At 45.2% G+C, this 16,852-nt stretch overlaps 2 protein-coding genes across 19 annotated transcripts in view; one reads left to right on the top strand and one right to left on the bottom strand.

Annotated features, from left to right (window-relative positions):
- The window catches only part of KMT2C (lysine methyltransferase 2C), a 203,594-nt gene extending 199,122 nt beyond the window's left edge, over positions 1-4,472 (top strand). For all 15 annotated transcript variants that reach the window (XM_041002313.1, XM_041002321.1, XM_041002328.1 and 12 more), the window contains one exon: positions 1,108-4,472. In XM_041002313.1, the coding sequence (XP_040858247.1) occupies positions 1,108-1,200 (93 nt within the window). In that variant the 3' untranslated portion in view covers positions 1,201-4,472. The remainder of the gene's footprint in view (positions 1-1,107) is intronic.
- Positions 4,473-10,390: 5,918 nt separating this feature from the next.
- The window catches only part of GALNT11 (polypeptide N-acetylgalactosaminyltransferase 11), a 51,070-nt gene continuing 44,608 nt past the window's right edge, over positions 10,391-16,852 (bottom strand). For 3 of the 4 annotated variants that reach the window (XM_041002525.1, XM_041002527.1, XM_041002526.1), the window contains 4 exons: positions 14,840-15,058; positions 13,464-13,568; positions 11,600-11,737; positions 10,391-11,074 (listed from right to left, as the gene is read on the bottom strand). In XM_041002525.1, the coding sequence (XP_040858459.1) occupies positions 10,943-11,074; positions 11,600-11,737; positions 13,464-13,568; positions 14,840-15,058 (594 nt within the window). In that variant the 3' untranslated portion in view covers positions 10,391-10,942. The remainder of the gene's footprint in view (positions 11,075-11,599; positions 11,738-13,463; positions 13,569-14,839; positions 15,059-16,852) is intronic. The other variant, XM_041002528.1, reaches the window with a different exon arrangement.

A 16,852-nucleotide genomic window follows, 5' to 3' on the forward strand; every position in this document is an offset into this window, starting at 1 on the left:
CACCTCACCTTTCCTGAGTGTTGCCTTGCATAAACGACCCTGGCCTAGGCACCTCCGTCTGTGGAGAAGCACCTGCTAAGTCGTGTTGCTCTCTACAGGGATACTTGGCCCATTCAGGGATGAGGAACCGGAACCTTTTTACTATGTTGGGCCCCCGGCCCTTCGTGAGTGTAGCTCGTGGGGTTATACTGCAGTTTGGGTCACTTATCGGGGAATCTCCTCTTTCAACCCGGAAAGACTCAAGGGTAACCACGCAGACACAGTGTATGAGAGCCCCAGGGAGGCACCAGGAGCCAGAAGAGGGCACCATGGCCATCAAGGCAGATCCCAGGTGCCTCTGCCTCCTTACCGGAGTGTCCGAAGCAGCCATTTAATCACCTTTGACCTCAACCTTGTATAGAAGGAAAGGTCGTTCCTCACAGAACCAGGCAGATAGCCAATGAAAGGTACCAGCAGAATCACGCAGGGCAGCTATTCTAAGTAAATGCTTCCTGCCCATGCTCTGTGGCCAGTCTTTCCAAGTAGTGTCCTGAATACCAGAATTAGAGAAGATTCCAGAAAGTGCTGGTCCTCCACCTGATTATACAGTGCAGATTTTTCAGGGGTCTCCCAGTTGCAGGGGGACAGCTTGAGATAAGAGGGGTGAAGCTCCCCATGGAAATCACACAGGTTCCCACCCACCTTGAGAGAAGGGTTAGTCTGAGATAACAGTTTTTTAATTCCTAAACAGTGAAAGTCTTTCGATACCAACTTAAGAAAAGTGATAGAGGAAAAACAGTGTTTCTGTCTGCCCGAACTGAGCATCGGTCGCTCTGGGCAAGCCAGGGAGCTTTGTCCCCGTGCTGTGCCAGTGCGCCCGTTGGGGGCAGCCTCTCAGATCTGATGCAAAGCTTAAAACACTTCTCCATTTCTTCTGTGAAAGTACAATCCTGTCAGTTTCTTTGCCTTTATTTCAAGGTTGCCCCCAGGGTCCTGTGGGACTGCCACAGGTCAAGTCTTCCAATGACAGCATTTTGCTGAGTTTGAAATATGCGGGGACAGGTGGCAGAAGCTCGGTCCTTCCCTACCCCTCCTCCCTTTCTTACACTCTGTCTTTGCCATGGGCAGCTCTGCTATGACTATAAGTTTGACTTTGAAGATGACCAGCACAAGATTCCGTGTCACTGTGGAGCAGTGAACTGCCGGAAGTGGATGAACTGAACGCATTCCTTGCTGCTCAGCAGGCGGCTTGTCCCTAGGAAGAGGCAATTCAACACACCATTGGGATTTTGCAGACAGAAAAATGTTTTTGTTTTCTGTTGTGTGACTTTTTGAAAACTCGTTTCTGGGAGCTGTGCTTGCCTCAGCGCTGCGGGTGAGAGGCTTTCCTGAAGCAGCTGAGGTGGAACAGAACTGCAGAATGGTCCAGCACTTTTGCTTTTTTTTCTATTTCTTTTTCTTTTTGTTTATTTTTTTTCCTTGTGGGTGGGTTTGGTTTTGTTTTGTTAATCTCACTAAGAAGAAACTTTGACTGGGGAAAAGAGCCGATGGCTGCCCTGCGGCAAGGCAGGGGCCTTCCTATGAATGTAAGACTGATTTCACCAGCGACAGGGGATGTCCAGTGTGCTGGCCACGGCCTTAGTGAAAGGGGCAGGCCCTCTAACTTAAAGATGTTTTTAAATAAAGTAGACACCACTGAACAAGGAATGTACTGAAATGACTTCCTTAGGGATAGAGCTAAGGGACAATAACTTGCACTAAAATACATTTAAATACTTGATTCCATGAGTCAGTTTATTGTAGTTTTTGATTTCTGTAAAATAAGAGAAACTTTTTGTATTTATTATTGAATAAGTGAATGAAGCTATTTTTAAATAAAAGTTAGAAGAAAGCCAAGCTGCTGCTGTTACCTGCAGAACTAACAAATCCTGTTACTTTGTACAAATGTGTAAATATTTTGAGAAAAAATACAGTATAAAAATAGTTATTGACCAAATGCTACCAGGCTCCGCAGCAGCTCGGGTGCTTATAAAATGTCCTTAGGGATGTCACAATATAATTTTTGTTATTAAATATGCCATTATCATTATGTAATAACCAAAATTTCAACCTAGAGTGTTTGGGGTTTTTTGGAAACTACCGTCTATTAGTACTTAATTGTTTTATACACCTTACTTCTGACAAAAGAGTGTATGCTATGATTACAATTTTTATAGCTGTTTTGGTAATTTAAACTAATTTTTTCATATTATATTGTTGCATCCCTACTTCTTGAGTCAGGTTTTTTTGTGCTTACAATTTGTGATAACTGTGAATAACTGCTTACAGAGACACCCAAATGGAGCTGAATTTTTTCTTCAGCAAATGTAGTTTTGATTAGAACTTTGTTTCAGGCCACAAAGAATCATGTAAACATAATAGAATCATGTAGCAGGAACCTAAACCTAACTCCTTAGCCTTCTATTTAACACAAAAATTTGAAAAAGGTTTTAAAAACGAGAGAGAGATGTGATTATGCTTGCAGCTGCAGGACTCCGCAATAGGGTTTTTGGAAGATGTAATTTTAAAATGTGTTTGTAGGAACTGTTTGTTTACATTTCTTTAATAAAAAGAAAACACACACTGTTTTGTGTTTGCTTGTAGAAACTTAATCAGCATTTTGAACCTGGTTAGCTTTTTATTTTGTACTTAAAATTCTGGTACTGACACTTCACGGGCTAAGTATAAAATGAAGTTTTGTGTGCACAATTCAAGTGGACTGTAAGCTGTTGGTATATCCAGTGACGCAGTTCTGAACTCGTAATGTATATGGCATGATGTATTTTTATCTTACAGAATAAATCAATTGTATATATTTTTCTCTTGATAAATAGCTGTATGAAATTTGTTTCTTGAATATTTTTCTTCTCTTGTACAATATTCTGACATCCTACCAGTATTGGTCCTACCGGGTTTTTGTTGTTTTCTGTTCTGTATAATAGTATCTAATGTTGACAAAAATTGAATTTTTTGAAGTATACAGAGTGTTATGGGTTTTGGAATTTGTGGACACAGATTTAGAAGATCACCATTTACAAATAAAATATTTTACATCTATAAAAGCTGCCTCCAAGTCTCTTGTTGGCCCCACTCGGTGTCGTGGCTGGAGCGCCTCAGCCGACACCTTCCAGAACTGTGCGGCGTGGGCACCCCGGTTCCTTTCCAGAGCCGGTCCCTGTGGGTCACCTCAACACCTGCCTCTCCCTTTCAGCTGAGTAAAGAGGGGGCCTTGGTTCTTTGTCTACCAAGGTGAAATTAAGTTATTCTTGGTTTGTTGTTCCTTTGTTCAGAACCTGTTTTTGTTTTATAGTGGTGAATCTGTTCTCTTGGTTGGCTTTTTTCAAGACTGTTTTCTAGACTTTGTGTAAGAAAAAATTTCCATTGTACCAACTCTCTTGAACATATTTATTTTAAAGGAGTTGCTTAGAAACTTCCCAGAGGGCCAGAAGTTCCTGCAGCTCCTAAAACAGATTAACCTTGGCTTCATGAACACCTTATAACAAGCTTTTAACTTGCATTGAGAAATTCTCAAAGTACCCATCCTCTTGAGGGAACGGAGCAGGACTTTAAATGCGCTTGTGCACCACCCCCAGCTTGTGACCGCGTCGGGATGGCATGGCTCAGGGCTGGGGGATGTTGGCACCACCCCGAGTTTGTGACCGCGTCGGGACAGCTCAGGGCTCGGGGATGTTGGCACGTGTTGATGCGTTCTGCCGCTGCCTGGCTTGGTGCCATCTCGACACGTGAGAAGAGACTTCCTTGGAACAGAGGCCAGCTCCTCACTGCTCTGCTAACGATAGAAAAGGCTGGTCCTAGCTACCTCTGCTCTCACCTGCAGTCGACTGTGGAGTGGGGTGTCACCACCTGCTGACTGCCACCTTCCAAGGATCCCGAGAGAATGGGCGCCGCCCCCACCACCAGGCCGGACGTCACGTATCCGTCAGCTGTATGGGTTATGAGTTGTATTGGTTGCGGGTAGCTTGGCTGAACGCCCCCACCCCCCTGAAGGCGTTAAAGACACAGCGAGAGGCCCAGGATCCCTGGCGTCGTGGAATGAACTTAGAAATGGACAAAACTGGGAGAAGTTTTAAACGGAAATTTAATGAGATGTCAAGAGAAGGTTCTCCAAGGAGACAACACTTAAGACCTGAGGAACACAGAGGGTCTGCTCAAAGGAGGGACGTGGGCCAAGGTTTTTGCATTTTGTGTGTGTCAGAGGAACAGTGGTCTGAAAGGGGGCCGAAGCTGCAGGAAACCCAAAGGCAAGAGAGAAGAGCAATCCAGGAGACAAGTGTGCCTCCCCAGAGACATTCAGCCTGTGCTGGTGCAGTGGGGCGCTGTGCACAGCCTGGGCTGCCCAGGAAGAGGCACCGAGCTAAGCAAGTAGCAATGCAAGATGTTCTGTAGGTTGACTTTTTAACTCCTGTGTTTCAAAATAAAATTCTTTTGTCACAGTCCCTCTGAGCTTCCTGCCGTCAGCCCCTTTGCTGGTAAGACGTGGCTTGTGTCCCTTGCAATAGCTAACAGCTGTGCCTTGCGGCTATGGTGAAATTTCTGTGACAGCAGACAACGATGTCTCCTTCAGCACTGTGCCCTACCCTCTTAATCTTTTTCTTCTAAGGATTCTATTTCATTTTTTAAAATTTAAAAGGTATCTTAGGGCAAAAAGGTTACATTGGAGAAGACATTCGGGGCAGGGGAGAGCCCAGCTCGGCTTCTGATCTGGTTTCCTGCTGACGTGCACTTCTGGCGACAGGCGATGGCTGGAGTTGTTCAGTCCCTGCAGCCCATCTGGAAGTCAGGGCCTCACTGCCTGCCTAACTGGAGGTCAGTCACTTGGAGCGATGGGAGATTGTAAATTAGCCAACACTTTCCAAAGTATTCTCTTGAAAAGGCAGCTCCTCAGAAATGAATTCCTCCGGGACACCACAGCCATGTAGTCACTCCAGCGTGACGTGGAGGCATCTGACGCTTAAACACACAGACACTCAGAACCAACGTGTGGGTGACTTCTGAAGAAAGTGCTCTCATAAGGTAAGTTAAATATCATTAGCCGTAAACAGAACTGTCTTTCTACACATTAGAAGAGGAAGGAGAAAAGCGTGTTTGACTTGTCATTTCGGAGTCATCGCCGAGGTGTGGGCAGTTCAGCTGCGGAGCCTGCCGGACCACCTGCCGTCGAGTGGGGTCCTCTGCCCCACTGTCTCAGAGTTTACAAGGCACTTGCTTGGTCTGGAAAGCCAGAGGAGGCAGGGTGGGTGGTGACCTGTAGAAGCGAGAGGCACCCCTGGCCTGGCAGGGACCCTGTCCCTGAGCTGGCCTCTGCAGTCTGCTCAGGCACACCCTCCGATGATTCACTCCCAGCCGGCCGCGGCCGCCGGAGCCAAGCCAACCTGAAGCCAGGAGTTCAGAACCTCTTCTGGGTCTCCCATGTGGGTGCAGGGTGCCAAGGTTTGGGGCCGTACTCGACTGCCACAAACAGGAAGCTGGACGGGAAGCAGGGCTACCAGGATATGAATCAATGCCCATATGGGACCCTGGCATGTACAAGGTGAGGACCTTAGCTGCTAGGCTACCACGCCAGGCCCTTTGGTCCATTGTTGATTGATTTTTATAGTAATGTTCTAGTTTTCATTCTTTATTCTTTGTCAACTCCATTTATTGGAAAGACAATACTTTCTCCAATGTATGTTCTTGGCAGCTTTTGAACAATTTGTTGGCCACAGAACTGCTGTCGTTAAGCCAGCATGTACAATGCTGGCATCCCATATGGGTGTCAGTTCAAGGTCTTGGCTGCTCCCCTTCTAATCCAGCTTCTTGCTCAGGTCCTTGGGAAAGCAACAGGAAATGGCACAAGTGCTTGAGCCTCTGCCACCACAAGGACGATCTGAATGAAGTTCATGCTGTTGGCTTGGCCTGGTCTAGCCCAGCTGTAACTGCCTTTCCAATAAAATCTTTCCAAAAAAAAAGTTGTGTGTGGCTTGGGCTTTCTTATTCTGTCCCATTAATCCATCCTGTGTTTTTATTACTATAGTTGTGTAGTATGCTTTGAAATCAGATATTGTATTGCCTCAGCTTCACCGCTGTGCGCCGCCTGCCCCCGGACTACTCCACATTAGTTTGGGGATTGTTCTGTAATTCTGTGAAGAATGTTTTGATATTTTGTTAGAGATTGACTGAATTTGTAGAATGCTTAGGTAGTATGAACATTTTAAGTGTATGAACATAATTTTTAACTTCTTTGATGATTTCTTTCCCCAGCATTTTAAAATTTTCATTGGTGGATGTTTCATTTCTTTGGTTAAATTTATTCCTAAATATGTAAAATTGTTGTACCTATTGTGAGTAGCATTCCTTACTCTTTTTTAATTTTCACTTTTCACGACACAGCAGCACAGGCTCCGGGATTTGCTGGCTGGGATCGCAGTGGATCTGTATGTTACTCTTGGTGATATGGACATTTTTTTTTTAAAGATTTATTTTTATTATTTCTTCATTGGAAAGGCGGATATACAGAGAGAAGAGACAGAGAGGAAGATCTTCCGTCCAATGATTCACTCCCCAAGTGAGCGCAACGGGCCGATACTATGCCGATCCGAAGCCAGGAGCCTCTTCCGGGTCTCCCACGCGGGTGCAGGTTCCCAAAGCTTTGGGCCATCCTCGACTGCTTTCCCAGGCCACAGGCAGGGAGCTAGAAGGGAAGCGGGGCTGCCAGGGTTAGAACCGGCGCCCATATGGGATCCCGGGCGTGCAAGGCGAGGACCTTTAACCACCTGCGCCACCACGCCGGGCCCGATATGGACATTTTTGATGTTGATTCTGCCAACCCAGGAATGCGGTCACTTTCTCCATGTTTTAATGCCACCTCCTATTTCTTTAATCACAGAGGTCTTCCCACATTTTTGGTTAAGTTTATTGTAAGTTATTTAAGATTCTTCTCTGCTGTTTTAAAGAGGACTGTTTCTTTCTCGGCCACGGAGAATTTGTTCATACTAGGGCCATCAGTTTATGTTCATTAATTTTGTATCCTGCTGCCCTGCCAAATTCTTATGAGTTCCAATAGTCGATAATTTTAAATCCTTGTTTCTGATTGGAATCCTTTCATTTCTTTTCCCTGCCTAATAGCTCTAGCGAGGATCTGCAATGCTGTGGTTGGCCAGCAGTGATGAGAGTGGACGTCCTGTCAAGTTACACATCTTAGTGGGAAAGTTTCCAGTCTCCCCATTTAGCAGCGTGCCGGCACTGGCTCTTTGTGAATTGTTTTGATTGTGCTGTAGAATGTTCCTTCTGTGCCTATTTGTTTTTTCTTTAACATGAAGTGGTATTGGATTTTACCAAATGCCTTCTGTGCTTTTACTGATCTGCGTATGTTAAACCATCCCAGCATGCCAGGGACAAACCTCACCTGGGCCAGGTGAAGGATCTGTGATGTGGTGTTGTGCTCTGTTGGTGAGTATTTTGTTAAGGATTTTTATCTTTGTTCGTCAGGGATATCGGTGTGCAGTTCTCTTTTTCTGTTGTTTCTCTTCCTGGTTTTGGTGTTAAGGTGATACTGGCTTCACAGAGTTCGGAAGGACTGCCTCCCTTTCTGTTTCATTTCTAACAGTTTGTGGAGGATTGGGGAAGTTCTTGAAATGTTTGGCAGATTTCAGCAGTGAAGTCATCTGGGATTTAATTACTGATTCAATCTCCAGTTTTATTATAGGTCAATTTAGATTAATAATTACCTCCTGATTTGGTTTTGGTTGATTGGATGTACCAAAATCTCTCGTTCTTCTAGGCCTTCGGATTGTTGACACAGTCGCTGATTATCCTGTGTGTCTGAGGTTTCCGCTGGATTTCCTTGTCGTCTCTGATTCTGTTGATTCATAGCTTCTCCATTTCTGGTTAGTTGGACTAGTGGGGAATCTATTTTGTTAATTTTCTCAAAGAACCAACTCTTTGATTTGTTGCTTTATTTCCTCCATTATGTTAATTATTTCTGTTTTCCTGCTCATCTTGGGGTGGTTTTGCTGTTGTGTATCTTTTTTCTTTTGTAGTAAAATTTAAATGTTTAATTCCTCCCCCCAAATTTAACTATACTAGTGAAAACAAATTGTATTTAGAACAATTTCGTTAATTGTACATTTTTATACAACTCTAGCCTCTAACAGTGCATTCAAAGCACGCTTTTGTAAAGCACAATTTCACACAGCATTTCAAAATCTGGGGGGCATGAAGGAATTTTAGTCTAATATCTCAGCTCACATTGCTGACAAGAATACCATTCTTTACCCAAATTAACTGGACTTGTATTCAGAGTAACACAGGCTTTAATTAAGGGCAACTTTTTTCTTGTCTGTTTTGGTGATTTCTTGAAAACAAAATCTGCAAATGTGTTTTTTGGAAAACATCATTGGTTGCGTGTTCTTTCTGCTTTCTCAGCCCCGTGCGCTTGGCTGGGAGCCTGCACCTCCTGTACCACTGTCCCTAGCAAGTTCCTTTCACACATTTCAATGTGGTGTCTTCCTTCATCTCTTTTGGTATGTAATTAATTTTTTTATTGGAAAGCTGGATATACAGAGACAAGGAGAGACAGAGAGGAAGATCTTCCGTCCGATGATTCACTCCCCAAGCGGCCACAACGACTGGAGCTGAGCCAGTCCGAGGCCAGGAGCCTCCTTCCGGGTATCCCACATGGATGCAGGGTCCCAAGGCTTTGGGCCGTCCTCAACTGCATTCCCAGGCCACAGGCAGGGAGCTGGATGGGAAGTGGGGCTGCCGGGATTAGAACCAGCACCCATATGAGATCCTGGGGCGTTCAAGGTGAGGACCCTAACCATTACACTATTGTGCTGGGCCCTCTTTTCGTAATCTTCCTATCTAAGAATGGCCACACCAGCTCGCCTTTCCTTTCCATTAACCTGGAACATCCTTTTCCACCCTTTCACTGTCTCCTTGCCACAAGGCCACCAGTGGAGCTCTGCTCTCTGCTGTCTCTCCTGCTTCACCTCGGCTAGTCATCTGTTCAAACGTGTCCTCACCCTATTCCACCATCCTGAAACTCTTCCTGACGGGTTCACTTCTTGATTTATTGTTATTGGTATATAGAAAAAATGCTTGATTATGTCCTGTGACTTTGCTGAATAGGTTTATCAGTTATCAGCGTTTTGGCAGAGTGTAGGTTTTTTCATGGACACCGTAACTTCCTTTCCAATGGTGATGTCCATTACTTCTGTGTCCTTCCTATTTCTTCTGGCTAGTACTAAACTGAGCAAGACTGGTGAAAGCAGAGAGCTTAGTCCAGATCTGAGAGGAAATACTTTTCAGCTTTTTCCCCCTCAGTCTGGTACTGGCTGCTGGTTTATAAGTTATATCCCCCGTTTTAATGTGTGTTCCCTTCCAGAAGCAGTTTGCTCAGACCTTCTTTAAATCATAAAAGGATATTGAATCTTATAAAATGCTTTTCTCTTGCCTTTTTCTTCAGGCATTCTTGCTTGTGTCCATTTCTTCTCAGCATCTGGAATCTTCTATTTGCTTTTATATATTTTCATTTTGTTTGAATGAGATCTTCCATCTGTTAGGTCACTCCCCAAACGCCTACAATAGTCAGGGTTGGGCCAGGCCAAAACCGGAAGCTCCAAGATCCTTCAGATCCCTGTCGGGAGAGGCAGACCCCCCAAGAACTTGCTCTAGTTCCTGCTCTCTCCCCAGGGTTGGGAAGAGCCAGGTTTCAAACTAGGCACTCCGATAACCATCCCAAGGGGCCACTGACCCTTCTGTCACACACACCCCAGTGGCACGGGTTCTGAAGTTCTCATTTCTAGACCGTTTCGTCTTGATGAATAATCTGTTGTCATGAAGAAATTACTTTATCATTCATAATACTCTTTGTTCTGAAATCAACCCCAGATGCCAGTGTACTCACTCAGAGTTAGGTCTCTGTATACCTTCCCATCATTCTATTAAACTACTTGGGCCTTCATATGTGAAATGAGTTTCTGCTGGGAAGCATAGTTTGATCTGATTCTAACAATTTCTGCCTTTTTAACTGGAATCATGCAGTTTCGCATCCAATCACATTTAATGTGATTATCAATATTATTGGCTTTACAGTTATAATTCTGCCGTTTTCTGCTCTCCATGTATATTATTTTTGCATTTTGGCATCTACAGATCTGGAATTCCACAGCCAACCATCTGCTTAAGGATGCAGCCTGCATGTTGAGAAGCATCTTTGACAGAGTCACACAGTGAGTCACACACCTCCAGCTAAAGCCCAGGACTCTTCCCTCAATTTAGCAACTGCTAATTAGTTTACCTGTCCATAAGCTGAATCCAGGAGTATTTCTTATGTATCCCTGTAAGACAGCATACACACACACGATCCTACTTAAATAATCAAAAGGATCCTTTATTTTAAGTGTAGACAGGACCATAATTCATCAAAAATAATTTATAAGTTAACTGCCTCTTAAATATGGTCTTATAAATGGTTTGCCCCCTGAAAAGTAACAGATTCAGTCTTTAAATTATCTATTAAGAACATTCTAGAATTAAGTATGCCCTAAGTTTTCTAAGAAAGGAAATTATGATAAGCTCCTAATCAGATACAAACTAATTTCATCATTACACAGATTAAAAAACATCAATAAATTTCAACAGAAATGTACATTTCCTGGGTTTTGTCCTATATCAATTCCTTACAGAATTATGTCTATATTCCGGGTCACTAAATGGAATTCTTTAAAAGCAGCTCAGAAATGACCTCTGCACCTACAGAGGGTCCCACGCAGCTCCCGTCTCTGTCACCCCTGCCGTCACCTGGCTCCGAGAGGACAGTCCCCCTCCAGAGCAGCTGGCCTGCATCTGCGCAGCAGTGAGGTGCTCCCTTGCCGGAGCAGGCAACGCCCAGCGGATCACCCTTCTGGCCCAAACATGGACCTTAACCTTCCAAATGCCACTGTTGTGAGGGGGAGCCATCACAGATCGCCATGGCAACGGAGCCTTTCTGTCCCAGTGGATCCATCGCTCGCAGGCACTGTCCAACAGACACCTGATACAGCCGGTTATTTTTCTGGCGGGGGAAACAAAGAAGTAAGTAGCAAGGAAAGAAGTACCATCATTTATTTAAATAGTTCTGTGTTTCACCCTCTCTCTTTCACTGGGTTCCAAATAAGTAAATAACCCTTTAAAAAGGGGAAGGGGGCATCTCTGTGGTGCACAAGGAAAGCTGCCAGCATCCCATATGGGCGCTGGTTCAAGTCCCAGTCGCTCCACTTCCAACCGCACTCCCTGTTAATTATCTGGGAAAGCAGCAAAAGATGGCCTGGGTGCTTTGGCCCCTGCCACACAGAGGGGAGACCAGGATGAGGCTTCTGGTTCCTGGTTTTGGTCTAGCCCAGTTGTGGCCGTTGGGGAGTAAACCACTAGATGGAAGATCTGTCACTCTTTCAAAATAAAACAGACACACGCATGTGCGTGCAGTTTACTGGAAGAACATGGTACAGAGGGAATTCAGAAGAGAGATGGCCATTCAACTGACTAGGGGGCTGCTGGCTGCTCAGGGGACAGCCTCCATGGTGTGACCCCATCTCCTTACCCCAAAGGTCCACTGCTGGGACCCCCCAGAGCCATGGCACTTCATGAGCCGTGGTGGGTCTGATGAGCGAGTCTCTGACATGTCTAGACACAAAAGGTTATTTAAAACCAATTCATGTTCTTCATTATAAATCCAGACCTAGAAGAGAAGAAAAACAAGTTTTGCTTTAAGTACTGGAGCACACAAACGCACAGCACTTTGCATCCTGCAAAACAAAAACGGATTTGTTCGGGTTGGTTTTAAAGCAGACACAGCAAGGAAGCAGAAATCAGCTGTCTGAAGTGGAATGACTCCACAGAGGAGAGGGGATTTCTGGGAAGAAATCGAAGCAGTAGTTCAGCCTGGTTCCATTCAGCTAACCAGTGGCATCAATCACGACACAGACCTCCTTCCGTGGCCGTCACTGCCACGCAGTCCGCCTGTGTGTGGCTGGTGCACATCTCACAGGAGGCGACGGAGCGCTCCCCCTAGTCCTCAGTGCAGCTACGAGCCGGCGCACTTCACCTTGACTGTCCAGAAGCAGCTCTCCTCGGGCACAGGCGCTTTCAGACTTGTCTTCATCTTTAAGATGATTTTTAGAAACACAGGCCCAAAATACAACAACCTATTCTCCAACAGGCATCATCACTAAATTCAAAACAAATGCATTTTCTTCTGTTCTCACCTGTCACCCTAAAACAGATGTGAGGATTTCCACTAACAGGAAGGGAGAACTCTTCATCAAAGTCACAGGCTAACAGACTACAGTGCTAGTGCCTGATAGTCCAGGCGCCAGCAGGCCCATGCAGCTGCTGAACACCTTCAGTGTGCGGAGCATGGCGGGGCAAGCACACTGCTGGTCTGACTGCCCTTACGGAAGCAGCCACACCCACATACACTTGGCCATGGAACAGTTCCAGCACCACAGGTAGCTGGGTAATTCAGCCATCTCATCCCACCGTGACCTGTTGCGCCACTGAAATGTCACCAGTTCTAATCAGGGTGCACACACTGCCCACTTCCCTTCCAGAAATGCAAACTTCCTTTTGTCAGCCATGTTTTCAACATCTGTATCACTCCTAACAATTACATGTTCTGAGAAATATCAAAATAAATATCCATTAATTTTGGAACATTTCACTTACTATGCCTACAAAGCCTGTTTTTTTTACTTGAGTGACGGACTCCACCCGCCTCCAGGACACACCCTAGGCTCCACACTCGGGACGCCGCGGCCAGGGGCTTAGCTCACCGCAAGGCCAGTGCTGCCTCATCAGACAGTTTGAAATTACAGTGCCGAATCGAGAAGTTTTTTCTTAGCTATTTTAGCGTAACTTAAGGTATACATACATAAATGGAAGCTAATTTATACCAATAAAATGAAGTTGCTTTCAGATTCCTGCTAAACAATTCCTGCTAAAAATCAGAAAAATGTGATATGAAAACTTGTACCTGATATGTTTGCACTAGAGCAAGAACAAGAAAATCTCATTTATCTTTGTTTAGCCTTTGCAGTTTCATTTTTGTGGTTGAGATATGATGTATTTGAGGGGAAAATGTGTCTTGGGGTATACCTAGAGACAGATGACTGTATGGAGAAAGACGGCCTGCCTGCTAGTGGGGGACTCGCCTTGAATAAATCATAACGACAAAAAGATGAGAGTCTGCAAGCTGCTTTGTCTTGGTTAAGGTTTAGGTTTGCCTCTTCCAGCAACTCGCAGTTTTTCAGTCATAATTCTTCCCATATAACATCTGAAAGCACGACTGGGACAATGAACAAAGGACAAGTCTACCAGGAGGAGAGCGCCGCGGTCTGTGCTGCTTTTAGGGTCAGCCCTGGGATGAGAGGTCACAGATGCCTGCCTGTGTGCCCAGCATCACTCACCTGATTGGGGTCTCCATAGTCACAGGCCTTGAGCACAACCAGGCCGCCCTTCTGACTTGGACGGCCCTGAGCCACCAGACACTTGTTGGTCTGCAAATGGTAGAGCTGTAAGAGCAGAGAACAGCGCTGAGAGCACAGCAAACACACGCAGCCTGAGGTGAGGAGTTCCTGCAGGAAGCACGGAGACACTGCTGCCGAGGGCGAGTCCACGGGCCACAAGCAGGTAGTGGGCATTCTTTATTCCCAACTCCCAGTCCCTGGTCATGGGAACATCAGGATACATATTACAAGGACCAAGCAACTTTTACAGCCAGGTGCAGGCAGTGTCAAGTGTAACACGAGCCAAATAAACAAGCCCACTGATCTGCTACAGCCTATGGGGCTGAAGAAAATGAAAACACAGAATTTTTTCCCTGTCCTCTAGAACGTGGGGGGAATGGGTACAGGGGAGGCTCCAGGCTGTCCTGGCACAGCTCAGGCTCTCGTGGCCCTTGAGGAGTGAACCCATGGTGAGAGGCCTGGCTCTCACTCTGCCTTTCTAATAAATAAATAAAGAAAACGAAACCAACAAAATAGAACAAAAAAACACACACAGCACATAAACATGACATGCTAAGTTGGGGACTGCAAAGCTGAGATACGTAGGCCACACCACGAACAGCACAGTCAGTCAGCACATGGTTATACACGAGGAACTCTTTCTACTTAACGAGAAAACCAAAATAACCAGCTTGGCAGGTGTTTGTTTTGTTTTTCACCTTGCAGAGCACAGAGGACAAGAGGGATAAAGTTCTACACTTATTTCTGACCACTAAAGGACAGCTGGCATTGTGGAAGAGGCTATCAGAGGGCCCAAAAAGTAGGGGAGACTAAAATGGCAGGTCCAGTCCTCAGCTTACAGAACACTAGTTCAAAGGAATGATTCAAGGGGAAAGACTGACATCATGGCAAGACCCCTGCATTTCAGGTGTAATAATACAACTATGAAGCTTCCCTCAAAAAAAGGGGTGGTGGACACAGGGAGAAAAACAGGTCAGCGCTGTCTCTCAGACTGCCACTCTGCACCTGCGAGCTGTGTGTGTGATCCCAGAGCTGGGAGCTGTCGCCTAACCTGCAGCAGAAGTCACCTTCTCTAATGCCAGCAGATAAAGGATGTTGATATTAAAAGCAAATTTTTTAAAAATATTTGAGATGGCATTATAGACAAAGTTACAAGGAGATCTTCCTAAAGTCTTCAATAAAGGAACAAAATGGAAAGCAAGCTAAAATCTTACCGTTAAATCTAGAGTTTAAGTTTACAAAGTCAGTTATAGCTTTTACATTTCCAACTTTTCCGCTAAATTTTCATGAAACGCATTGACAGAACGGCTTCCTACCCTGCCACGCTGCAGCACTCTGGGGCGCTTTGGCTCTCTGTTGAAGAAGACAGGCTGCTGGGGTTTGGCATTGGGCCCTGGAATCTGCATCTCTGGGTAAACATTGTCCAAATACCATTTAAATGAGTGACAGGCCAACTTCTTCCTCAGCTCAACACGTTCACTGATATTTCCATAACTTTTGGTCTTCAAATCAGGTCTTAAAGAAAAATACTGCTCCTGGTTTAGCAGGGGAAAAAAAAAAAAACTTTTGTTAAAAATTGAGTAGGTTTAAAGAACAACTGAAAATGAGAAGCTACTTTTCATGTATTTTCTTAATGGTATCAGAAAATGTCAATGGAAATTTTTAATGCAGGTTCACAGTCTGTACGTCACACCCCGAGTCTGCTGCTGTGGAACAGCACTGCAAGCTTCTGCCTCGCAGTGCCAGCATCCCACAGGTGAGCTGGGTCAGTCCCAGCTGCTCCACTTCCAATCCAGCTCCTTGCCAACGTGCCTGGGAAAAGCAGCAGAGGCTGGCACAAGTCCTTGGGTCCCTGCTATCCACTGGGTGACCCAAGGGAAGTTCCAAGATCCTGGTTTTAGCTTGGCTCAGCCCCAGCTCTGCAGCCATCTGAGCAGTGAACCAGTGGCTGGAAGATCTCTGTCTCTCCCCTCTTTCTGTAACTCTGCCTTTGGAATAAATAAACCCTTAAGAAGGAAAGACATATTCCAAATTCAGAAATGGAAAAATGTATAAAACTGAACTGCCATGCCAAGAGCAAAGATTGTAGAAACATGGAATCCCCTGTGAGTGCTGGTGATTCCCAGCTCTACCTCCAGGTCAGCTCCCTGCTAAGATGCCTGGAGACACAGCAGAAGATGGCACAGCGCCTGGGTTTCTGTTACCCACACGGGAGGTCTAGAAGGAGCTCCCGGCTCCGATCAGGTCCAGCAGAGGCCACTGTGGCCACCTGGAGAGTGAACTAGCAGACTGAAGATCTCTCTATCTCTCTCCCTCCCTCTCCTTTTGTGCGCCCCTCTCCCACCATCCTGTAACTCTACCCTTCAAATAAATCTTTAAATTAATGATTATACAAAACTTTCATAGACTGTTGAAGGCCTATCATATGTCATATCTGAGAATGGTGATTCTCAAACTTGAGCCTCATGAGTCCACATTCTTAATGACTTGTCCAAAGAGGTCCTGCTTGGTTTTATCTAGTGATATTTATTATTATAAATTGAAACTGCTTATTAACCCATTAAAATACTATAATGAAAAACAAAAACATCAGAATAGCTGGCATTTGCTATTTCTGCAAATTTGTTGTTTGCTTAAAAGAAGTCATTCTCTTGCCTACATGTAATGTATTGGTACACACTGTCTTAGCTGACAATATTTCCTAAAGTATGGTCCAATAAAAATATGTAACTGGAAACAGCTGTTACAGTATTTAAAAAATATGGTAAGCATCACTCTCTCAAACAAAACTCAGTAACTTTACAAGCATAATTCAATACATGAAATAAGCCCCATCCGGACTGTTCCGGCTGCTGCGTGTAATCTGCCTACCCTGCCATCTGAATGCAAGATTGTTGTAACAGCATGGGTTAGTTATCTTGAAACCACTGGCCCTCCTAGTTCTTGCAAATACTGACAAATCTCACTGTCTGTTATCTAAAAGCTACATCCATACGCGTCACTGACTGTATCAGAAATGAGCTGATCTACAGTCAAGCTTGGGGTCAAGCTTTCCAAAATTCCAGTGTTTACAACCAGCATCATGGAGCACGGGCTCAGACCCAGTGTTGACGCCAGCAGCCCACATCACAGGGTCAGTTTGAGTCTCAACTGCTTCGCTTCAAATCCAGCTCTCTGCGCATGCACTGGGAAGGGAGCAGTAGATGCCCCAAGCGCCAGGGCCCTGCCATTCATCTGGGAAACCCAGGTGGAGTTCCTGGCTCCTGGCCTGAGTCTGGCCACCACAGCCACTGGGGGAGGAAGAGCAGAAGAAGACCTCTGTCCCTCTT

Source organism: Ochotona curzoniae, unplaced genomic scaffold (assembly GCF_017591425.1).
Source record: "Ochotona curzoniae isolate NIBS_2020 unplaced genomic scaffold, NIBS_Ocur_1.0 scaffold_2476, whole genome shotgun sequence".
NCBI classification, from domain to species: Eukaryota; Metazoa; Chordata; class Mammalia; order Lagomorpha; family Ochotonidae; genus Ochotona; species Ochotona curzoniae.